General features: G+C 36.8%; 1 protein-coding gene and 1 pseudogene across 11 annotated transcripts in view; one reads left to right on the top strand and one right to left on the bottom strand.

Moving 5' to 3' along the window:
- The window catches only part of LOC143665614 (DNA repair protein XRCC4-like), a 283,083-nt gene extending 273,404 nt beyond the window's left edge, over positions 1-9,679 (top strand). For 9 of the 11 annotated variants that reach the window (XM_077139218.1, XM_077139215.1, XM_077139212.1 and 6 more), the window contains one exon: positions 9,479-9,679. In XM_077139218.1, the coding sequence (XP_076995333.1) occupies positions 9,479-9,507 (29 nt within the window). In that variant the 3' untranslated portion in view covers positions 9,508-9,679. Of the gene's footprint in view, positions 1-6,169; positions 6,519-9,478 lie in introns of those variants that run through there. The other 2 variants (XM_077139219.1, XM_077139214.1) reach the window with 2 other exon arrangements.
- LOC143665777 (thiopurine S-methyltransferase pseudogene) lies at positions 1,483-2,211 on the bottom strand (annotated as a pseudogene).
- Positions 9,680-20,698: the final 11,019 nt, after the last annotated feature.

Genomic DNA, 20,698 nt, shown 5'->3' with positions numbered 1-20,698 from the left:
ATCTGGGGAATTCCTGATATTCTTGCAAGCAGTGGGGACAACCAGTTCAATAGGCTGAGCCCTCAATCTTTGGGATTGACCCTATGAAACTTATTCCTGCAGAGGAGAAGCTAAAGCTACTTAGAGTCTACTTAGAGAAACCAGAGAACTTCTTTTGTTACTCAAATGTGGCCTCTCTCTCTAAGCGAACTCAGCAGGTGAACTCACTGCCCTTTCCCCTATGCCTGACATGACTGGGGGTTGTAAATCTATTTGGCAATGTGGGACAGGACTCCTGGGATGAGCCAGGACCCAGCATCATGAGATTTAGCAAGCCTTCTTGACTGAAAGGGGGAAGAGAGAAATGAGACGAAAGAAAGTTTCAGTGGCTGAGAGATTTCAAACTGAGTCAAGAGGTCATCCTGGAAGTTATTCTCATGCATTATATAGAATTATATATTATATTTTTAGTTTATATTGTATTGGAGTGGCTAGATAGTAGCACCTGAAACTGCTGAACTGCGCTCCAGTAGCCTTGATTCTTGAAGATGATTGTATAACTATGCAGTTTTTACGATGTGATCATGTGATTGTGAAAACCTTGTGTCTGATGCTCCTTTTATCCTGAGCATGGACAGATGAATTAAAAGAATAAGGACAAAAAAATAAATAAATAATAGGAGTGGATAAAGGGTAAATAATTGGGTAGATTGAAACACTGATGATCAATGAGAGGCAGGGGTAAGGGATATGGGATGTTTGAGTTCTTTCTTTTTTTTATTTCTTTTTCTGGAGTAATGCAAATGTTCTAAAAATAATCATAGTGATGAATACACAACTATGTGATGATATTGTAGCCACTGATTGTGTACTATCGATGGACCGTATGTGTGTGAAGATTTCTCAATAAAATATTTTTTAAAAAAGCTTTAAAAAATAGTGTTTTATATAATTTCTTGGATAACTTTCTTTTTACTGTGAACCTTATTAAAGCCTTACATTCAATATAAATTTTTCTACATCCACATTTCTTTGTTATATGCATTGCATCTCATTTTTACATAGTAAATATACAATAATACGTGCTGATAGTAAAAGTTTTAGCAACTGTTTAAAAAGTTGAAAAAGTGACCAGACTTTGACTAGAGACATGAATGAAGCTGATCTGGATAAGACTAAGCTAATTCAAAATACAGGGTAAAGGATGATACGGTCCATATTTTAAAACTTCAACTTTTTCTATAAGTAGAACCAAAAGGTATCGTCTGTACTTACCCCTAATTACTCTCTCCTTTCCAAAAGTAGTCACTTGAAACATTTTAGTATATGTTTTTCTGTAAAAAGTTATGTGCATTTTATTTTATTTAGTCATGTGCATTTTTAAACAAACATCTTTGATATGATTTGTTAATGATTTTTTAGTCATTCATTATTCTTTCATGCCTGAGCATAATTTTCAATTGCTCAAAAATATGTTGATGTACTAGATTTTATTTGTGTCATTTAGCTTTCTGTAAATAGATATAACGTTTCAAGTATGTAATCAAGACCCCCCTTTTATGTCTTCTTCAAAAGAAAGCATCAACCTTCTCCAGGCAGTGAATATTGCATTTTGTGCCAAGCAGCCTTTAATTTCAATGTCTGGAGCATAAAATGGTGGGCCTGCGTGTTTAGTTAGATCATGAGAAACAACAGTTCCGAGGTAGTGAAACCCTTTCCTTGTTAGCGACAACACTGTATCAACATTGCATTCTCCACCAGGATTCACAGCATCTACGGCTCCTCTGTGCCAAATCCTGTCATATTTGCCAGTATTTATTCTGAAGAGATAAAATGCTGCAATAATACAATGAAATATTCCCTGAAGAACTCTTAAATACTTTGTCTTCAGAAATTTCAGCCATTGGTGCTTCTGAGTAAGAAAAATTCTGCTCTATAAAATATTCTGGAAATCCACGTTCACTGATCTCCATACCAACTGGTCCCCGATCTGCAAACCATCTCGTCTTGATTGATTTTCCACAAAGAGAAAAAGATCACCTGAGTCCACTTTTGCTGTTAAGGAAAGTATCCAAATGCTTCTTTGATAGCTGACCTTCTTGTTCTCCATGAAATGCTGTTTCACGGCTCACTCACTATTTTTTGCCATTATTCCAGAGTTAGTACTCAGCTTCCCTGTATCTCATTATCAGGGTGCTCTGTAATTGTGAGTAAAGTTCTTATATCATTCATACAAGACACCTTTGCCTCACAAACAGATATCTCTGATGCCTCTTATCCGCCTGCTGCCTGCCACTCTATGATAGATTTGGTTTTTTTACTAAAAACCAAATTTTTTTTTTTTTGGTGCCTGATCCAGGAATCGAACCCAGGTCTCCCGCATGTAAAGCGAGCATTATACCACTGAACCAACCATGCACCCCATGTTAGATTTTTACATAGCAGCAAGTATAAGATATTTTTGATTTGCCTATTTCATGTGGCCATTTTGAGGGAGGGGTGATTTGACACAGCCCAAAAAACAAATTGTTAGATTTTTGGGTTTTATTTTTACCAAATAATGTATGTCCCACTGTATGCTCAGGCCTGATTCTCACCCAGTGCATTTCCCTTACTTTACTTCTCATCTTCTTCCCTCAGCCCATGTGAGAGCCTACACCAATCTTGGGGAAAGTCAGAGGTGACCTAGGGGGATGCCAGGGAAATTTCTGGTAAAACAAAGCTGTATTTCAAACAAATATTTTAACATAAAAGAAACAACTATTTCAGAATGCCCTGCTTCTGTAGCTAGGCAGGAATTGACCATTTGCTATATTTTGCCTGACTGCCATAGTGTGAGTTTGGAGACTTCATTTTTCTCCAAAGAAACATTATTACCATTTCTTCTTGACTGCCGTAAACGATGAGCATCACAACATTCAACCGCAGATAATTCATACTGGGTGCAAATAATTTGTATAAAGTATACTTACAGCTTCAGCAGAGAAAGGTGTAAAGAACCAGCATTTGGGTGGGAAGTGGAAAATGGCTCAATGTGTGGGCACATGAAATACACAAAAAATAGGTCCTGCCTTCAAGGAGTGCAGTGAAATGAGAGTCAGACAGACATATAAAAACATTTTCATATCAGGTGTATAGAGAGGTAGCGGGGAAATCTACCAAGTCTAGTGGTTAAGGGTGAGTGGTGAGTGAGGTAGTAGGGTACATACATCTTCATACGCCTTGGTAGTCATTGCCAAATTGCTGTCCGAAGTGGTTTTACTTCTTTCCACCTCTATCAACAGAGTAAAATGTCCTTGATGTCGTTGGACATTTTAATTTTTAAAATCGCATAAAATGATATTTCATAGTAATTTTAGTTCCTATTCTCCTGACTCCTAATGAAGTTGAGCAGACTTTCAAAGGTTTATATTTATTACTCCCGCTGTTCCATCTTCTTGGAAGTGCCTGTAGTCTCTAGGGCGTTTTTCTATTTCATATTTTGATTTATTTTCATTGCTTTTAGGAGTTAGTTATATTTGGATATTAATCCTTTGATCGTTTCATATGTTTCAGTATCTCCCAATTTGTGATTTATCTTTTCGTGGATTAAAATTTATATTTGGTGTGGAAGTAGAGGTACGATTGTGTTTCTTTCCAATTTTCACAGCAATATATTTTTTTAATTTCATACCTTTTCCCTTGTTTTAAAGTTGGTTCATCAGGAGCAATAGATGTGGATGAATTAACTTTAGCAAGTATCCTATCAAATTCCTTTCTCACTTATCTTCAGAGTGCTGTGCTGTCTCCTAGGTTTCTATCCTATTTTGATATTTTTTGTTCACCTCAAATGAGCTCTGATATTTATCTGTAATAGAGCTCGGAAAGAAAGACTAGGTGGTCCATACATAAACGTGAAAATATGGAGCCAAGATTAATAAAATCGCCACAGGGAAGTTTTAAAAAAAAGCATCCTATATGGTGCTTCTTTTAAAATTTTACCTCCCAAGGCTTATCATTTGCTCATCACAAAGAGTATAGGGCTGTGCAATTCAAATATTTTGTACAAAGCCCTGGCAGTGCCATTTCTTTTGGGAATTTAATCAATGATTGTAGGGGGGATGACAAAAGAAGACTTTTGCCACATAGCTGTTGATTCTATATCCCTTATAGTTAAAACTATATCAAGAACTATCTTGATATTGATTATGCAACATGGCGTCATCAGTTTTACTTAGGTAAAGTTAAGTGGGAACTATTTTGGGGAAAAACTAAGAAATACTGATATACTTTTGTGTTAAAAATAAAATATAAATGTTGTGTTCACCTCATCTGTCTCTAGAGATAGTTACTTCATTTTCATTCTTAAATTCCTCTAACCTAACTTGTAAGTTCTAGGTAAATGTTGAGCAAAACAAAGACACTATACCAGATTTTGAACTGGAAAAATTAATATAAAGGCTTATTAGCTAGTAAAAGTTAATTACTAAAAGAGATAAAAGACTCCACAAGATGTAGAAGTAATAAGTACAGAAAGCAGCTCCTACTTTCAAGACTGAGGGAGCAAGGAGGAGCTAAAAACTTAGAAAAGAACCCACAACTGTTGCCTTGTTGAGAAACAGCCTCCCCCTCTTGGTGAAAAACTTTGCCAAAGGGTGTGGCTGGTGATGGGCCATAAACTAGGCCCACTGGAGGTCAGAGAGACCTAGTGGAAGGTACCAGTAGGCTGGAACTGTCTAGAAAGGTGAAAATTTCTAGAAAGGTGACGACCACAGCTGGTCCTAGAGCCCCAGAAGTGACCACTAGCGGGCTTCCTTCATACCTACCTGCTAGCAACCATGCTGAAAGTCAGCACGCCGGAACCAGGAAGAGAAACTGCTTCTTCATATGATCTTCCATTATCTCTCCACAATGTAACATTGACAAAGTGTAGCATTGAACCACCTGGCAAAGGAGATATGTTTAGAGGATCCAGCTCCAATATTACAAAGTGGGCAAAGAATTTGGAGTTGAAAGCCAATAAATTAATAATTGTCACATACTGTTTGATGGATTTTTTTATTTGCTTTAAATTATAAAATTTCAAATTAGTCACATAAGAAATTGGTATTGGAACATAGGAATAATTACTCTGAATTCTAGAGCAAAATGCTTCACCATGTAGCATATTTGTTTTTTGTGTGTATTTTCCTCTTTCAATACTGTATCGAAAACTTAGGAAACATACCCTAAGAAAAATATCTTTCAGGTTCTGGAATAAACCGGCCTGCGAAAGCATACTACATATTTTTAAATTCTGAGCTTAATATGAAACAAAGATTAAGATACTCTGGTCAGTTCAGTTCAGAATGGTTTCCCTATTAAAGGAACTAATCAAAACTTTTGATTGCTTTTGTATTCCTATATTTCTAATTAGAAATGAAAACATATGTTTTTCTACTTAGCCCCTTGTAATTTTAGAATATCTGATAGTATTAAAGCCTAGAGATATATTTGCCAGGAAAGCAAATTGGATATTTTCAGATTTATCTGAACACCTAAAAATTGATTTTTGCTTTCTTATTACAGAGCCATTGTTTGTATCATCAGTCAACAGTCAAGCTCATCACCCTTTTGAGCTTGATTCTTTAAGTGATATAATGCCATCAGTCACTGCACATTTTCCTAGACCTCTCATATTGCTCAGGTTGTCATATCACCTGTTTCAGAAATATTATCCTTAGGGCATGTTACAAATGCAAATAATTCCCTCCAAGCAATACTAATGCTTCTCATTTCAGCCATGTTAATATCATTTTAAAAGATTTTGGTAATTCAATTTTCAAGTTATAAAAGAAGCCAGTCATTCATTCTAACATTTTAGAGAAACGTTCCCAGGTTGAGATATTTCATTAGACAAATCTAGCTTTTGAGCTACACTAGTCACAGCTAATTAGATGGTAACAGTGTAGTTTTAACTCAAGTTGTAGTTATTGTTGTGTACATTTTTTTAAGTGCAATGTGAAGTCAAGCTAATAGAAGAGAGGAATCTCTGCAAGTGTGTTATTGAAAACACTAAGCCATTTCTTTAGTGAGGTTCTCATATCTGTAGAAGTTTTGTTTTTCTTTCTTTGAAAATGGCCTTATACTTTAGCATTTAATTCTACAAAACAGTTTCTTATTCTGTCATTAACTTTTCTCCTTTAATTCTTATTATTCTTTTATTCCACAGATCTTTATTGAGTGCCTATATTTTAGACAGCAGTCTATACCCAGTTATATGAACGTAACAATCTCAGATTCAAGGAGTAAAAGAGGCGCCAGGATCATTTCTAGTAACCTAACTTTTTAGTTAAGTTTGATTCGAATTTAATTAAGAAAATGAGACCCCAGAAAAGTGCAGTGCCCTGATAAAAATCTCAGTGTGGTAAAACATAAGTAAAGATCTCCAGGTCTGGGGTTCAGCATTCCTCCTGATAAACCACATTGCCCATGAAAATTTTTCTGAAAATTTACCTGAACCCAAAATATTGTCTAGAGATTCCTGAAGGGATAAATCACTGTTTTTGAAAAAATCATATTGCATAATCCTTGCCTTCAAGTTACATATAGAATCTTCAGGATGGAAGGAAATATTTTTAAAATATATAGAGAAAATCAGAAAACTTTAACTGAAAGCTTTATTAGGGTAGATATCATGTGTTTTCTTTACTTTATTATATATCCCTGCCACAGTGAACTGCTTATGATGTATACTCAACAGATACTGATTAAATGAATAAAACTGTGTATATATATAACTGATGTGGATATGCGGTACTCTATATGATCAGAGACAAGAAAAGTCAGGTTAGCTATAGGAAGTCAGAAAAGTCTTCTTGAAAGATTTGGTATTTAAACTGGGCCATGATTAATGGCAGTAATTTAATTGGACAGAGACAAATTCCCAAGTTTCAAATTGCTTGTTTAATTCACTTTATGTTAAGATTTTAGTTACAGGTTCCCTAAGTTATTTGCTTTCAGATTTCATCTCTATATATGAATTCTTAGGACATGAATTCTTTAAAGTGACTACCCATGAAGAAGTATAGTATATATACTAAAAATATGTATATGAAGATATTGTTATGTTGTTCATAAAAGTATTAGAAAATGGAACCACCAACCGTCCATCAGTGGATTAATGGTTAGTATATCCAAATTAAAACTAACCATGAATGTACAACCCATTTTTTCACCATGTAAAGGTATCTCTACTATTCTGGAGAGTAAAACTAGCAGGCTATAAAACTAAATATATAGAACAACCCCACTTGTTGTAAAAAAGAAAACATACATATGAAAATACAAACAACACAAAATAGGATAATGGATGATTTTATTTTCTTCTTTCTGCTCTTCAGATATATTTTTAAAGGATTTGCAAAACATTTATGACATAAATAATGATTAAACATTTAGGAGGTTGTGAGGAGACTTCTAAATTGACCCTGTTGCCCTGCCATGGATTTGAAAACTGTAGGACAGTGATCTCCATCCACTGAACAAACTTTTGTTGAGCACCTTTTTAGGTCCTGAGAGCAGAACAATCAAAATCTGTTTCTTAAATTCCTCGTGACTATAGAAGATGAAAATTATAAATGGAGTGCAAGGAATCTATTTCTTTCAATGTTGTCATGTCAGAGTGATTACTTTGTCTTAAACGCTGATTTTTTTTAAAACTAAGTTGATAGATCTCTGTGTTTTCATTGGATAATGTCTAGACTGTGAACAAAATTAGAGAAGTTTTTCCATGTCTGATTTTTCATTGAAATAATTCAATTCTCCTTTTTGCCTAAGTGGAATAAAACTCGAGGACACTTAGGGCCAGAGAAAAATTGTTTAACGTGTTTTGAGTTGACAGTGGAAACTTATATCTAAAACAATTATACATTTTATTCTGAACTATATCATTTTTCTCCTCTTATGCAATCTATTTTAGGTGTTTTTAATGACATGCTACAATAATTATGTCCATCTTTATTGTTAATTTTATCACTGAAACTCCAGAGGGTATGCTTGTCGTGTTGACAGTGCGTTAGTGCCGAGCACCAGGCTTTCCTGTGAGGGTAATTCTGTCTGGACGTGGCTTGCTCAGGATAAGGCAGAACACATATCCTAGGTCTGGTGGCAGCCAACCATGGGTGACTGTACCCAGTCGGGAGGCCAAGGAGGACCATTTAGTGGATTCATTTGTATTAATCTACTGTGCAACTAAGTATGGATGTGGGCTTTTAAAAATACGCATGTAAACAAGCATGCTCCTGTATTTTTAAATTTGTTATTCTTTGAAATTAAAGAGTCTGTTAGCAGGAACTCTTTGTAGTTTATGTGATATCAGCAGCTAATAATAATGATTTCCATATGTTTTGTAGCCGTTTGCAAGCATTTTCACTTCTATCACCTCATTTAATCTTTCGTCCACCTGTGTGGCAGAAACTATTATCCACATTTACAGAACAGAGAACAGAAGTTCAGTTAGGTTACAAGACTTGCCTAAGGACACATAGCTAATAAGAAATAGATCTGGATTCAAATTTGTGTGTCCCCTAACTTTGAGTCCCATCCTCTTTCAGTTATGCCAGCCTGCTGTTGTAATGCTTCTGCCTTTGAAGTTGAAAATACACGGTATTATTCAGTATTCCTGGGCTGACTCAAACTAAAAATAATTGCTCCTAGAGCCTCCTCTAATTGTTAATATAAAGCCTCTTTTACTTAAGTTCTGTAGAGAGCCATTGAAAAGATTTATACAAGAGTGTAAACGTACTTTACTAAGCTTTACCTCTGATTGAGCTCTGTGGCTCTCCAGCTCACCCGTTCCAAGACCAGTTGACAATGGTCCTGGCAGGAACAAGCTTGTTATTTCAAAGAAGACATGTACGTAAATACAGAGGTCAATTTATTGATTATAGTAGCTGCAGTACTGAACCTGAATAAAAGTTAGTTTGTTAAATGAGGCTATGTAGGTTCATTAAATGAATATAGGCCAACAGCATCTTACCAACAATGAATGTGGATGTGAAAAGTCATCATTAATCATACACACACTTATAATCAATTGAGCACTAAAGGAAATTCTTGTCCAGAACTTTCTGTTGTCAAGAAACTGAAATGCATATAATACGTAGAATTACATGCATGTAATAGGGAGCACAAGGCAAATGTAAATTGTGATAGATCATTAAAGAAATAGCTTGAGAAAGCACCTATATCTTGACATAAAAGTGACTGCAGCACAGAGGACATTTTATTTATTGACCTTAATCCTGAGTAATTTTATAGGCTCTTGAATTTTCAGTACCTTTGAATTTGGACTCAATTCTAAAGCAGTCCCTTCATCTTTCTTCTTGATTAACATGGCATAGGGAAATAAAGCTCTAAACCAATTCTGAAAACTGGATTTACCATTTATTTCACTTACTTAGGTATCTCGTAATTTTATTTTATTCCATAATGAACTTATTTTTTTAATAAAATTAATTTGCTTATCTTTTTATTCTAGGCTTGATCCTTCACTGCCTCAGACCTTGACAAAGGAGCACACCTCAGCTGAAAACATGTCTTTAGAAACTCTAAGGAACAGCAGTCCAGAAGACCTCTTTGATGAGATTTAGCTGTCTTCAAAAAGTGCTTTGATGTTCACATGACTAGGTTTTCTGTTCATTTCTTTAAACTGAGAAAATAAAGTTTCAGCTCAGCAGCATCTATTTCTGCACCTTACAATTTAATGACATACACCCTAAGTTGAAACCATTGTGCAAAATGGATTATACACATATATGAAAATATGATTTGATGACTGATACATTATTATAAACTATTCATTCAGCATGCCTGTAATTACATAAAATTTCAGACTTATTGTTGCAAAGTACATATTTGTCTTATTCAATTCACACACATATTATATGTGGGAGCTGTCTAACATCCTGTCTACAAAGAGTTTGGAAATAGAACAAAGAAATCATCTTTTTTAAAAAGTTTGCATTTCAAAATATGACTATTAAAAAAACGAGAGATTTAATTATATCCTGACCATCATTTCTTCTCCAATCAGTTTTCTCAATCCAGTAAATTATGCTACCACTTACCCAGTTGCTTCAAACTAAAAATTCAGCATTCCTCTTTTGTTTTTCTCTTTCCCAATTCCCCCACATCCTGTAATTTAAAATATATATATTTTTACTGACAAATCTTCACACACATACAGTCCATACATGGGGTACAGTCAGTGGCTCACAATATCATCACATAGTTGAGTATTCATCGCTGTGATCATTTTTTAGGACATTTGCATCACTCCAGAAAAAGAAATAAAAAGAAAGTACTCATACATCCCATATCCCTTACCTCTCCCTCTCACTGACCACTAGTATTTCAATCTACCCAATTTATTTTACCCTTTGCCCTCCCCCAACTATTTATTTTTTTAATCCTTTTTTTTTCACTCATCTGTCTATACCCCGGATAAGAGGAGCATCAGACACAAGTTTTCACAATCACACAGTCACATTGTAAAAATTTATACAGTCCTCTTCAAGAATCAAGGCTGCTGGAACACAGCTCAGTAGTTTCAGGTACTTCCCTCCAGCTACTCCAATATACCACAAACTAAAAAGGGATATCTATATAATTCATAAGAATTATAGAGAATAACTTCCAGGATTACCTCTCTATTTGAAATATCTCAGCCAGTGAAACTTTATTTTGTCTCATTTCTCTCTTCCCCTTTTTGGTCAAGAAGGCTTTCTCAATCCCATACATCCTGAAATTTCTATCTCCAAGATACGACTTGATTCTATCTACTTCGTTCCATCTCTATTAAAACCACCTCCTGACTTACTTCCCTGCTTATTCTCCTACTCTCTTACCATCCAGCCAAACTAAATTTTAAAAAGCTTAGATACAGTCATTTTGCTGTGTGGTTTAAAGCTCTCTTCTAGTAATTTACTGCTTTTTTAATCAGAGCAACCCCCCTTGCCTTGGCCTGCACAACGTGATGTGATCCAGCCACTGCCTCCCTCCTCACCTTTATTTCGCACCCCTATCTCTTTACTCACCCTGTCACCTTACTATCCCTCAAGCAGGCCAGATCTCAGAACCATTGCACTGCTGGTCCCGCTGCTTGGAATGCTTGTTTTCACACGGTTGGTTTCTTCTCATCTTTCAGATCTCGAATCACCTAAATTAAACCTCTTCAGTGTTGCCTTTCCTGAAATACACTTTTTAATAAATGTGTTGAATTATTTCTCATGTCTCCCAAGAGAAAGTCAGTCCCATCAAAGCAGAGGCATGGCTGTTTGCTTTATCTCTCTATCCCCGGCATCTCAAACAATGCCCGGCTCATAAGGACTTAGTATTTGTTGAATGAATAAATGCATTTCTATTACATAGTAGGCACTCAAATGTCTAAGTTACTTTACCTTTGATAAGTTCATTAAAAGATTGAAATTTAGCTTGATGATTTGATACAAAGAAAATTGCTCAGAAGCTCAAGTACTTTCTATGATAAAGTAATCATATATGACATATACATATATATGTATATGTGCACTTAGGTTTGACTCTAGAGAGAATGAGAAAGAAATTATACATTATCATTTATATCCAGAAAGGATTTTATCAAGCCAATGGAATAGCAAAACATTTTAAGTAGAAATTTTATTGCATCTTATTTCCATAGTGGGTTACATTTAAAAGGAAAACTTAAAAATTAAAATATAAATATATAAAATGTAAATATAAAATTCTATTTGGCCACATTGGAACTTCATTAAAATATTAAACTTGGTAAATCCAAGATTTCTATTGTGTATTTCCAAGGGAATTTTGTACATAAAGTACCAGAATCTCAATATCATCTCACCTGAATAGACCAGAAATGTATCATTAATCTAAATCAGTACATAATTTTATATATTTATAAAATTGCCTAAATATACATGTTAATATATATTAAGTGAAAAAATATTTTTAATATATATTAATACACATACATGTATTAAGTGTTGATATATATTAAGTGAAAGAGAGAAAGAAAAAATAGCTTTGGGTGGGAACTCACTAGTGGTGGGTAGAGAATGTAGGAGAAGTGTGTCCCAAACAATCTTAACAATACTGAGTCAATAAAATTTATAGTATTTAGAAATTTTTATTGTGATTTCTAGGACAGTGAGTCTTCTCAACCACTGCCATACATCAGGGTGATTCAGTTGGTTAGAACAAGCAAAATAGCCCAAATCATGGGTTCTTCCCTTATATCTAATATGGGGAACGTGAAGTTATGGGGATTTTTCCTTGCCCTATGTAGATAGATATCTATCTATAGATTTTGTATTAAGACCTCCAAATTCTGTCATTGTAGTTTTTCCTTCACATTTTTTCATTGCCTATAGTCTAAAACAGATTGCTAGAGAAAGAAAGGCAAAAGAATTGAGTTATAATGCAGTACAGCTTCCTAACATTAGTGTCCTCACCAATTTAAAATGAAGAGATTGCATCTCTGAAGTTTTTTTCTTCAAAAAAAAACTTAAATTTTTATAATTCTAATAAATCAGGTGGATGACTCAGGCCTCATTAGGGAAGTTCATGCAAGAAATGTTTCCTCTCAAGAAGAAATGTCTTTATTATGTAGTTTTAAAAGGTCAAGAAACTCCCTTTTTTTTTCTTAGCGACCAATAATTCAAATTTATAAAATACTGGGCCCTGTGTTTTCAAGCCAAGCAGCTCTTTATTGGGTGGATTTTATTTCTTAAGGGTCAATTATGCACAAAATACAGAACTCGGCCATGTGGGGAATTTAAGACTAAATTCATCCATTCAACAAATGTTTGTTGAGCACTTGTACCAGCCTCTGTTCTGGCCACTAGGGATGTGGCAGTGAATAAAACAGACAAGTGCTCTGTTCCTGTGGAACTTACCTTTTAGTGAATAAAATCTGAGACCTGCTCTCAGAGGATTAGTCTATGAGAGGTGTTAGGGTTGAGAGGAGGGACTGAGACCACTATATATTGAACTGTACTATAAAGGAACAGTAGCACAAGTGGCACTAAGAGAATAAAACCTTGAAAGTTATAGATGAGGATACAAAGTAGGTAAAAGATCCAATGAGGAGTCAGCTGGGAGAAGTTGGGAGGGAATGGAGAGAGTGCACTGAAGATGAAACTGTCTGTCCAGTTCAGATAGAAGGGCAGGAGGGAGTTAAGATGGGGGCACAGGAATTAATGTCTAAGTTTGTAATTGTGAATCATCAGGATGAAGGAGAAAAGTTAAAAGGTATCTCGAGGGGTATCAACAGAGCTAAATTATATAAGGAGGACATGTCAAAAATTAAGCACAGTGCCAATGGGCACTTCTGTGGGAAGGTCTGCGCTGCCGGAAAGCTCCAGGTCATGGCCCCTTCCCGCAGTGCTAGGAATGACGAGTACAGAGAGGCTGGTCGGGAGCCTTCTGATAGACACTCCCCAGAAAAGCAGCCAACCCTCATCCTTTCATGTCTCTTGTACTCAGTATTATTTATAGAAACCATTTTTAAGAAAATGAAATTCAATACCTGACATCTAAATTCACAAAAGCCTCATGAATTTAGTTATAAGTTTGAATACCCAAAAAATAGATAGTTAACACTTTTTGTACTTACTACAATACTTTTCACAAAGGAGAATAACTAATCACAAAAGAACTCTGTAGGCATCCATTAATATCTGGATTAAAAATTTCCGCTTCTACTCTGACAGCTTCTAAAAAATGCTTTCCAGGAAGGCAGATTCCATTTGTAAGTATTCTATGAGCTAGCCTGAAAAGGTTTTCTCTACTTTTTAATGACTGGAAAGGTATAGCTTGAACAATACATTAAAGCAAGCATTAACTGACCACCATCTCTTGCCTGGCTACCAACTCTCCTTATCCATTCAACCTAAAATAACTATATATCCCCTCATTTGCCCGCTATTATCCTCTTTATTTCTCCCTCTCTCTTTTATAATGAGTAAAATTCAATATGCATTTTATTATTCATTTGTTGATTTTTTTTTCCCCTCTTTTGAAGGCCCTTCATCCTAACCTCTCATTTTGCAATTTCACAAAGAATTGTACTTTCTGATTAAGGATCTCTTTTCCTCTAAAGCTTCCTGGTCCTGCTGGAGGAGAGAGAGATTACAGCCCTATACTCATCTTGATATTGGGTACTTCTATAAAGAGCAGGAACAATTTTTGTGGCCACTGTTCCAATGAATGGAATATAGGCTAGTTATAAACTTTTTATTTAGAGACACTCTCCAACTTAACTGCTATCTTAGCAATAATACAGTCAGTCAAGTAAATTTAACCTTCTCTGTTGCCTGCTTGTAGAAGACCCCTCTAGGAATTTGTCCTCCCCACATTCCTCCAAAAGCAGAGTCTCAGACAAAGGCTCACATGAAGTAGGTTATTTGGGGATGTGATCCCAGAGAGCAGGGGTGCAGGACAGGAAATTAACCAGAACAAAGGAGAAGCCAAGGCAAGTGTGTCATGGAGCTGGCCAGCCTTACTGATGACCTATGCTCAGTCCCACCAGGATCTTCAGAGGCACCTTCAGAACCTTAGCGCCATTCACCCAGGGGCATAAAGCAAACCTGTTCATCCATTGCTTGCTGTTTCCCATTGGTCAAGATGGCCTGTCAGCATTGGCTCCGCCTTCCTTCCACGTTGCCCATGTGTGAGTAGACAGGTTCCTACAGGCAATCCTTGTCACTGTATCAAAGGAGCCCGGGACAGCCTATCTGAGCAGATTGCTAGTGCAGTGGTTGGTGTCAAGGAAGGGTCCAGAGAATTTTGAAATAGTGTACAAGAGGTGTCAAGTATGGTACCCATGTTGATACCACATGACCCTGTCCCACTTCCCAACTCTGGGAAAAGAAATGTGACCCCATGGTCTGGCCGAACTAAGTAGAGAAAGCTGTCTGGGAAGGAAAAAGGAGCAAAGGTGCTGTGTGACCCTTGGTGTGATGGGAAGACGAACCAGTGCCTGGGGTGGCCTCAGGTCAAGTTCCAAGTCATGTATATCTTCACAAATTCCTGCCCCCTTTTTTGAGGCTTCATTAGGGGACTTGTTCTTTAAAATAGGCACTTCCCTATTCCCTAACTAATAGGGAACTCAAACATATTCTCCAAAGAAGATTTCGATTAATTTTCATTATTTTCAATTAACAACTTGCCACTAGTGAACACTACTATTAAAAGAATATTTGAGATCTTTAGCCTAAGTTGGTGTCACAAACTTTTAAATTTGTTAGAGAAATAAAAACACTTTACTAACTACAATTCATGTAAACTTATATCATATAAATTTCAAAATTCATTAAAATGCCATTTCATGCAGCTAAACGCTTATCTACATTATGTGTCCTCAAATTTCTGACAGTTTTTAATGGTAGTTGAATTGTCAGTGATCTTTGGCAACATGGGATAGTATTATAAGTTTAACAACAAAAAAACCACAAGTATGAGACCTCAAAAAGTTGTCACCATTTGTAAAATAATATATATATATTAATCTTTTTAAAGAATATAAAGCAACATAATTTTATTCTTATCAAATAGTCAAAGGATTACTTTCAAGATACAGCATTTTTATGCGATGACAAGGGTTGTTTTTTTTTTCTGTTACTGTTTCTGATATATAATTGAAAACCTCTTAAGAGTTCTAAACCCTCTATTGGGACAAGATGGTAGCAGTGATGATGAGAGAAAGGTATGCTAAGTAGTGATGATTTTGCCTTTATGCTTTGCAAACATTTAGGGTACTCAAGCATGTGTAAATTTCTAGAACTTCCTACCGAATAACATTGGAAGCACTCTTAGTTCACCTTCCCAAAAGACACATATAGGTATAGTCTGAGTAATTGAGTTGACAGAGGAGTAACCAGATAACTATGGAAAATTAGACTATTGTGATCGAATATGTTACTCTCCACTTCTACCATCCCACTGACTTGCTTCAGCCAATGGAATGTGGATGAAATAATAATGTACCCGTTCTGAGCCTTGAAGTTAAGAAGCAAATGCTTCTGTTTGCCCTTTTGACAATATCCAATCTCTGCCATGAGAGGAACATGCCATGAGTACAGCTGCCCCTCCAGCCTTGGCCCCTGATGAGATTTGTTAGGAGGAACTGAACCCGATCTGCCAACTTTAGAAGAGCCCCTCAAGCTGAGCCTAGCCTGGATAAGTTTAACCACAGTCACTCATGCTGACCTGTGAATGTAAGAATATGTGCTTGATTTTACAAGCCACTGAGTTTTGTGGTTTGTTATGCAGCCATATTTGACAATAGCTGACTAATACAGTTACTTATAGAATAACATACAGAGGCAATTCATTTGCGGTAGCTTTTATGAACAGTATATACATAGCACAAAAATTAGACGTCTGCTTCCTGGATCCTGGTAATGAAATAAATAGGAATGAAGAATGTGGGTTTGGAGAAAAGATTGTTTTCAACCCTGTCTGACACCTGCCAATTTTGTGACTCTGGGAAAGTTGCAAATTTTTTCTGACCTTGAGTTTCCACCTTCATACACTGAGCATTAGATGAGATGGTGCACTTGAAGTGCTCAGCACAGTGCCTGGTACACAGTAAGTGAAGCGCTTGTAAAAGCCAGTTACTGTTTTTACTATTAAACTATGAAATCAACCATAGTGGATCAGCACAGTTATGTATAATCAGATTATCAGTGAAATTGACCCTGTCTTTGAAATTTGTTAGCTCAAGGTCACTATCCTTGGAACTTTGTGAAGTTCAATGCTTTTCTCATAGTGGTTGTTGTTTTTAAGATTTTTTTTTTTAATGTCATGTAGGCTAGAATCTAAACTCTTAGCAACAAGATCAAGACTGACAGTGGGCTAGCCCACTTAAGCTTCCCAGCCTCATGGTTCATTCCCCCTATCCCCACTTAAAGAACCCTTCACTCCAGCCCTAAGGCACTGAGCATGCCGCCCTCTCATTCCTGTTGCCTCTACATGGCTGAATGCACCTGAGCCTTCTGGCAAACTGAATTTCACCCCCTGAAATTCAGCTCAAACTTCATCCATCTTCTAGGTCAAGTTTCCCTTAGCACCAATCCTTTCTCTGTGCTCTCCCAACAAGATAAAAGCAGGATAATTCTCCTTTGTACTCCCTGAGCCTCCCAGGCATGTCTCTAATTTCATACTTATCACATAACTTCATTGTCTGTGTACAGTTACAGAAGGATCGTGAAGGGAGAGAAGGGTGACTGATTTGTACATTTAGAAAGGAAATCTGAAGGTAACGTGAGGGCACACCCAGACGTCTCCCCAGTGCTGCTCCCAGTCTGTCTGGGAAATTGCCAAACTCCAATTCATCTCAAGGAACATTCACAGATCAACTTTTCCAGCACCCATTGGAAGTTGAGCTGTTCCTGGAAGAGAGCCACTTAACCCACCCATGGCAGAGAAAAGCCCTTTCTGGTGCTTGTCCCTGGAGCTTTGGTATAAGCAGAGTGATTTCCTCATTTCCTTAGGAGCAATTTTAGGAGTTTTTAAGCCTCTTGTGGAAATGGCTTCCTTTCCTGAACATTCCCAACCCCACTTTGATGCTTCCATTCCCTGCTGTGTACGTCAGTTATGCCGCTGGAGGAATCACTGTCGTCATTGATGCGCTTCTCCTTGCAGGCTGCAGGTGCAACTGTGATGTCAAATGCATATACTCAGATTTCTTGCCTAGAGGTCAGTGCTTTATTCAAAAGTACTGGTTCTGGGTCCAAACCTTGCAGGGCAGAGAGGCAGTGGGGTTCAATACACTGGTGCCATTCAATGAATGTTAAATAACAAAAAAGCGTCATGAAAAGGGGATTTAAATCCTCAGAACGGACATTGTGAACTCGCCTCTTATTCCCTGGTCCCCGGACAATTAACAGCTATACAGCCCACCCTCACCACACCCCCTTAAATAAAGAGTGGCAGAAATAGCACTTCAAAAAAATCAAATTATATTTTGTTTTCAGGTTTCACCAGAACATTTGAGACTTTATTTCTCATTGTCTCTCTAGTAGACACACACATACACACAATTTCTCCATGTTTTCAATGGGCAAGTGAAGGAGGAGGCACGTTTTCCACCTCACTGATGACTTTTGCAGTAGCAGAATTTTATAAGAATCTAAAAGCTTTCTCAAGTCAATCTTCCAGTGCACTTGAGAATAATTAGGTTTCTTATCATTTCCCTTCTTTGCCTTATCAGAGATGCATTTGTAATGAGGTCTTCTATGAAATGGCTAAGTTGCATCATAAAATCATGGTGAATGTGTCTTAAATATTAACACAATCACCACCAGCATCCCTGAGATGCTGAGTTGGATGCCAGCTCCCCCACTCGGAGACATCTACAGTCCTGCTCAAAGACCAACACTAGCAGATTCTCCTCATGTAGAAATGTGCAGTTTAGCCCTTATTTTATTCCATTTAATTAAAGAACAGCTGAAAATCCTGTCTTGCATTTTCAACACATGGTTCCAATTAGTGCTGCAGAGCAGGACTCTGAATTTGATAAAAGCACTGACGTGTACCTTTGGTGCCTGTACAATGTACTCTTTCATTTACAAGGTGGCTGAAGTGCAGTTTTAAGTATCTTTTTAAAATGTAAACAAAAAACCAGGGGTATGAACTTAAAAAAAAGGTGAAGCGAGGCAAACCCGATTTGTTTGAATTGCCTGCTGTAGACTTTGAGAACTCTGTATGAAGATTTATGTGGTTTAGTTGGTAAAATCTGCACTGGGCATTTACAGGCTTGTGTGCAAAAAGCATTATGGTTCACAAAACTTGCACTCAGATGCCATTAGATGGGGGATCCCTCACCTCAGGAAATTCCACTTACTGGACTGTAAATTCACTTAATGTGGCCAGCGTGCTCAAAAGGCGATGGGAATCCCCATTCAAATAAACCATTTCAGATCACACTATAACTGATGTTACATCTACCTTCAGGGAGCCTCCTTCTAGGTGACCTCTGCAAGTCCATATGTTTTTAAGTAGGAAGGTAAAACTGGTGGGATCCCAGTATCGGGGAATTAGATGTGGAAATGCTTAATTACATCATCGCATGCTACCTCCTGCCAAAATAAAGGGAACTAGCAAGAGAAAAATGAAATAAAACAAGTACAATATTTTATGACTATTTCACATGATGTGTGTTCCATGCTGCTCCATGAGCAATGGAATGATTTTCTACTTCAGGTCATGGGAAAGCATGATGTCTTGAATCCCAAAAGTATTAGACATTCATTCTGTTATAGGACCATTCATGAAGGCTGGAAACAAACCTCTTTGTGCCTGGATTTTTAGTGTCAGATTTGCCATTCATTTATTTTGTTCCCTAGCATCCAAACTAGAGGGATATGCTGACCAAGAATAATAAACTCCATCCTCTAGACTCATTACCAAATGCATTATTCTGAAATATTATCCAAAAGTACAAAAACCTGAATAAAGCTAAACTAAATGAATGGATTCCTTATAGCTAACTTTAACTTAAGGAAACTGCAATAATTGAGATAGTCTTTCTGATGGCTATGGTGCCCTAGACTGCATGTGAACAGTTACTTCGTGTCCTCTCTTAGTTCTCACAGCTATAAAATCAAATTTCCCACCTTTCTAGAAGGAGCCCCAAACTCTGCAGATCTGTCTTCCTTCTTACTCAGGCCAGCTTTCCCCTCCCTCGGCTTATACTCTCATCTGACCACTTAAAGGGAAGTATGTCATCTCCAATTACTTTCTTTTCATATCGCCACAAACTCACTGAGCTGATTTATTGATACATGTGTGATTATTCTACATGGCTGGTGGATAATTTTAGATTGAGTATCTCTAAATCTATAACTCATGGTCCCAACTGAACCATGCTACAAACTTCCCATTCTCTCTTGATACCCACTCCAATCACACCATCATCACCACTCCACCAAGTATTTCTTGCTTAGGTCTCCAAGGACCTCCTTGATGCTAAATTCAATAGTCATTACTAAGTCCTTATTTTTGTCACACCACAACTCTGATTACTTAAAACCCTTGGTCTTTGGCAATCTTTCTTGGTTTTCTTCATCTTCCACTGGCTCTGATAAGGGGCCTGTATGTGTGTGCCATGAGAATGTGTTAATGAGATGCCTCTTGTGACATGGCCACGTATTACTGGGGACTCCCTTCAAGTCTAGCAGTGACAAATTATATTAGTCAAAGTTTTTCCTTCCCTTGCATTATCCCTAATCTGTCAAGTTTTCATGTAATTAGTTTACAAATGTGGATTAGATAAAGGCTGAGGAATAAAAAAACCACATTTAGGAACATGGAAGTTATTGGATATCTTGATAAGGATTTATACAAAATGATAGCCTGGTCTCTGCTATGCATGGAGAATCAAGAGAAGACTTTTAGGATGAAGCAGTGTGGTTGGGCAGCAGCAGCTTAAGTGAATCCATTTTGGAGAGATAGGGGAGTAAGCAGTGACCACAGGAGGAACAGAAACTGAAGTCTGAGCCTAATGGCTGGCTGAAGTGGTAAATAATGACCAGAGAAGAACTCAACCTCACATAAGATGAAGGCACAGGTCTTTCTTCTGGCTATTTGAAGTTAATCTGATTTTATTTTTATCCACACATTATGTGGTATGGTCATATGAGTTGTGTATAGAAATGTAAAATTTGAATGCTATCGATGCTAAGAGAGTTTGATC

Source organism: Tamandua tetradactyla, chromosome 21 (assembly GCF_023851605.1).
Source record: "Tamandua tetradactyla isolate mTamTet1 chromosome 21, mTamTet1.pri, whole genome shotgun sequence".
Taxonomy (NCBI): Eukaryota; Metazoa; Chordata; class Mammalia; order Pilosa; family Myrmecophagidae; genus Tamandua; species Tamandua tetradactyla.
Note: the sequence above shows the minus strand (reverse complement) of the source record. Positions and strands in the feature narration are given on the sequence as shown.